Source organism: Terrapene carolina, unplaced genomic scaffold (assembly GCF_002925995.2).
Source record: "Terrapene carolina triunguis isolate 2854851 unplaced genomic scaffold, T_m_triunguis-2.0 Scaffold796, whole genome shotgun sequence".
NCBI lineage: Eukaryota > Metazoa > Chordata > Testudines > Emydidae > Terrapene > Terrapene triunguis.
Genome location: NW_020665147.1, coordinates 1,736 through 6,145, shown reverse-complemented (window position 1 = coordinate 6,145; position 4,410 = coordinate 1,736). Strand labels below are relative to the sequence as shown.

Below are 4,410 nucleotides of genomic sequence, written 5' to 3'. Positions count from 1 at the left end.
CCTTTTATCCCTCTCCTTTCTAAGGTAACAATCCTGACCTTTGCAATCTCTCTTCAGATGGTAGTTTTTCCTATCTCAATCATTCTTGCCACTCTTCTCTGAGCACCTCACCCCTACCCGCCCCCCGACCTGAGAAGGCCTTTAGAGTGTAGATAGATAACATTGAGGTTCTTCAGCGGGACATGTTAGTCCTTATGGAACACAGGACTGAGTCCCTATGGGGTGGATTACAAGATCACAGGGTAGCACATTCCAGATTGTTTGACTTCAGCGGCATCTTTCTTCACCAGTCCTGTTCTCGTTCCTGTATTGTCAGCCCACAACCATTCAGGAGTGATGAGTCACTCCACAGCTAAGGGGCAAAACTAGGCAGATTTGCAACCCTCCTAACACCCACCAACAAGACAAGCTGTAGTTTAATACCGCTACATAGTTAACACAGGGAATTCTCATCCAAAAGAGAAAAGGGATTGACAGTCCCTCATCATGTCCTTCTCCTTCTCATTACACGAGCTAAGAATTTACTTCACTTCATAATTTCTGACATAAACTGACGTTTTGTGAAGGGTTGAAAATAATTATTCCTTTTAAAATTGGACACTAAAATGCTGAATATATCAGGATATATTATATTAATTTCCATTAATTCATAAATTCCATTAATTAACAAGATCTGTGCCTAAGGACACTAGACTGCATTGAAAAATCTCAGACCAAAATTTTCGTTGATATATTTATTGATTTTGACTCCTAAGACATGGCATGATTCTGGCCCTTGCCAGAAGTGGATGCTGCATTTAAGCATCATTGTTAAACTTCAGTATGTCACTAGATGGGATATGATAGTAGATAATGAAAGGGTCTGATCTGTCATATCAGTTCTTGGTTACCAGAGAAATGGGCTGTTCTAGTAGTCATTGCTGTGATATGGCAGAGGCTGGTCTACATGGATACCAATGTTCTGTTCTCAGACTGAGACTCCTGGCACTTTGCTCTGAAATCTACATTTAGCCTTAAAATTTCAGTCTGTAACCAGGAGAGGAAGGGGAGTTTCTGAATTTTTATGGAATTAATTCAAAAGACTTGATTAACTTTAAATTCTATGTCCTTCTGATTCAGTAGCAGTTTTTTTATTCCTAGACTAAACCCATGGCAGACACAGCCAGGACAAATCAAACGGCCATCACGGAATTCATCCTCCTGGGATTTGGGGTTATCCCTGACCTGCAAATTCTTCTCTTCCTGATGTTCCTAGTGATCTACATCACAACTGTGGCCGGGAACATCATCATCATTGCACTAGTTGTGGCTGATCAGCACCTTCACTCCCCCATGTACTTCTTCCTGGGGAACTTGTCTTGCTTGGAGACCTGCTACACCTCCACCATCCTACCCAGGATGCTGGCCAGTCTCCTGACTGGGGACAGAACCATCTCATTCAGTGGCTGCATCACACAACTGTACTTCTTTGCTTCTCTGGGATGTACAGAATGCTATCTCCTAGCAGCAATGTCTTATGATCGGTATTTAGCGATATGTAAACCCCTGCACTATTCAACTCTTATGAATAGCAGGTTTTGCCTCCAGTTGGCTGCTGGATCATGGTTAAATGGTTGTTTGGCTACTGCCATCTTTATATTATTCATGTCACCATTAATATTCTGTGGCCCGAATGAAATTGACCATTTCTATTGTGACTCCATCCCATTGATAAAACTCTCCTGCAGTGACACATACCTGATCACATTGCTAGATTTCATACTAGCCTGTGTATTCACCCTGCCTCCATTCCTACTAACCCTGACATCCTATGTGTGTGTCATCGCCAGCATCCTAAGAATCCCTTTCACTACCGGGAGGCAGAAGGCATTTTCCACTTGCTCCTCTCACCTCATCGTGGTGACAATTTTCTATGGCACAATAATGATTGTCTACATGCTACCAAAACATGATAAACTGAGAGACCTGAAAAAAGTGTTTTCTCTTTGCTACACAGTCCTGACTCCCCTGGTAAACCCCCTCATCTACAGCCTGAGAAACAGAGAGGTCAAGGAAGCCTTGTGCAAAGCAGTCAGTAAATGTGGCTTTCACAAAAACGTGCAGAGACTCCTAGAGAATAACTTAGCCTGAGGTTTTCAAAGCTGCCTGGGTGATTTAAGCAATCAGCCTCCATTAAAATTAAGTTGAAAACTCCTATTGAAAAATCTCAGCACTAAAATGAAAAAGAATTGGAGATGATCTGCATAGCATTACTAAGACAGTTTTTGTGGTCCCTCGCTGTGTCCATGTAACACAACTTATAGGAAAGTGCCGTTGTGGACAGCTCTGTCACTCTCTCATGTTCAGCACTGATACATGCTGTATTATGGTATTTTTCTCCATGGTGTTGGCAGTTCACCCTATGTGAGAAGGGTGTACAGTGTCCGAAACTGCACAGAGCAAATATTGTGTAAGGCACAAAATCCACTAAACATCAAAGTAAATCCCTGTGTACATCCCCTGTTCATTGTTTCTCTATGTTATATAATAAAGTCTTGTAATCAAATTCAGATGAAGTGGGAATTTTTCATAATGTTTCATATGAATATTGTGTGTGCCTCAGTTTCCCTTATGTGGTGCATATTTAATTAAGTGGGGGAAAGGACTGTTTACTCTTTGCAGACACCTAGAGACATAGGTATGACCGATGCCTAGCTGCCTGGGGCCTGGGTACCCATGCCCATGGAGACTACCAGAAGACAATGGCTACTACAATTGCCTGGACATTTGGCGCCTAGCAACAAATGACCATGGATGGCCCACCCTCAGCAGGAAGCCAGCTGGGTGTGACAAGCTGGAGGACAAAGGACTGGGGAGGGGCCAGGTGGGATTCTTAAGTGTGAGCTGCTGGAGGCAGGGAGAAGCTGTTGGAGTGGGACTACAGAGGAGTCAGAGAGCTCTGGGCTTTGGGACTGACCCAGATGTAACTTTCCGTTCTCTATGTTAATGAAGTACTTTCTACGCTGTGTTCCAGACATCTCATAAACTCTCCTGCTTTTACAAGGCTGGCTGAAAGTAACTTCAGAGTCAGGAAGTCAGGGGTGCATTGCCCCCTTTGGGTGTGCAAATCTTCCCCAGGTGTCCAATTCAAGTGGACTCACTGAAGGGAGCTCACAGTGAGAAGCAGCGGTGCCGAAGGCTGCTACATTAGGTTCCAGGAGGCGGTGAAGCCAAGAGGCCTACCCTAGTGAGCGTGTGACCCTAAGGGGGTTGACAACCTGAAGGGGTCCTCCCAGGAACTCTTCCAGAGCTGTTCAAGAGCACCAGACCTGTGGATCTGTGACAGGATGACTTCATCATGCTTGTAGCTACAGGTCATTTCTTCTGCCCCTAAGGACACAATGGAGAATCCTAACAGAGTTCAGGTCAGTGTTGTCCTTTTAACCAGGGAGGGAGGTGGCCATAAACATCGTTCGATCATAGACTTTCTAACTGGGCACCAGGCGGAGTGGAGAGAATTTTAACCAATTTTTTATTTTCATAAAAAAGCCATTTCTGATCAAAATAAATGTTTGGACAATAAAAATACTAACTCCTGGTGCAGGAGAGATAGAGAAGTAAGCCTGGGAAATCTGCCACCCCTGAAATTGTGCTTATTGCCGTCATATGCATCTGCAAATCTACCGCCTTCACTGAGCTCACACAGGCCAGATGCAAACAGCAGGCCCCAGCAGTGACCTCTGGACACTTCACCAGGGACAGCTTCATAGCTCTTATCTGGGCTAAGCCCAACTGGGACCAGCTCCAGCAAAGCCACAGCACCAGGCTCACAGGGCCCTTGGAGGCTGGATGTTGGGCAAACAAAGAAGTAGACTCACAAGCCAGGTCCACTGGGACTGTCCAAACCCAGCAGGGGGGTTGCCAGGGCACATGTAGAACTGAGGCCATTCCTGGGGTCGCATCTGTCAAACGGTCACGGAGGAGGGACTTGGCATGTGGCCCTGCAGGGCAGAAGCTGCTCTGCTGCCACCAGCTGCACAGAGCAGTTCAAAGGGAGGGGATCTGTTGCAATGAGTGTCCCCAAAACTCACTGAAACAAGCGCCCGTCCCTAGAGGGGTAGTTGTCAGGTCACGGTGTCTAGTCAGCCCCAGGTGCCTTAGACAGCTCTGCTGTATGCAGGACCCTCTCCTTGGGGCATGAGGCAACCTCTGGCGAGAGAAAGTGGCTACCACCTACTAATGGGCAGAACTCCTGTGATGCCAAAATGGCAGTGCTGTCTCAGTCACTGGGAGCATTTCAGGGCTTGTCCAGAGACAGGGGAGATGGCACCATTCAGAATGGTAGGACTTCAGCCCTGCAGAAATTACTTTCCAAGGGCCCTAATGGAGTTAGGCACCCAAATCCCTTTGAAATGGGAGTTGGTTGCTTAA

At 45.9% G+C, this 4,410-nt stretch overlaps 1 protein-coding gene across 1 annotated transcript in view; it reads left to right on the top strand.

The window, feature by feature from the left end:
• Positions 1-1,149: 1,149 nt before the first annotated feature.
• The window catches only part of LOC112126072 (olfactory receptor 6B1-like), a 3,405-nt gene continuing 144 nt past the window's right edge, over positions 1,150-4,410 (top strand). The window contains exon 1 of the mRNA XM_026660551.1: positions 1,150-2,070. Within this exon, the coding sequence (XP_026516336.1) occupies positions 1,150-2,070 (921 nt within the window). The remainder of the gene's footprint in view (positions 2,071-4,410) is intronic.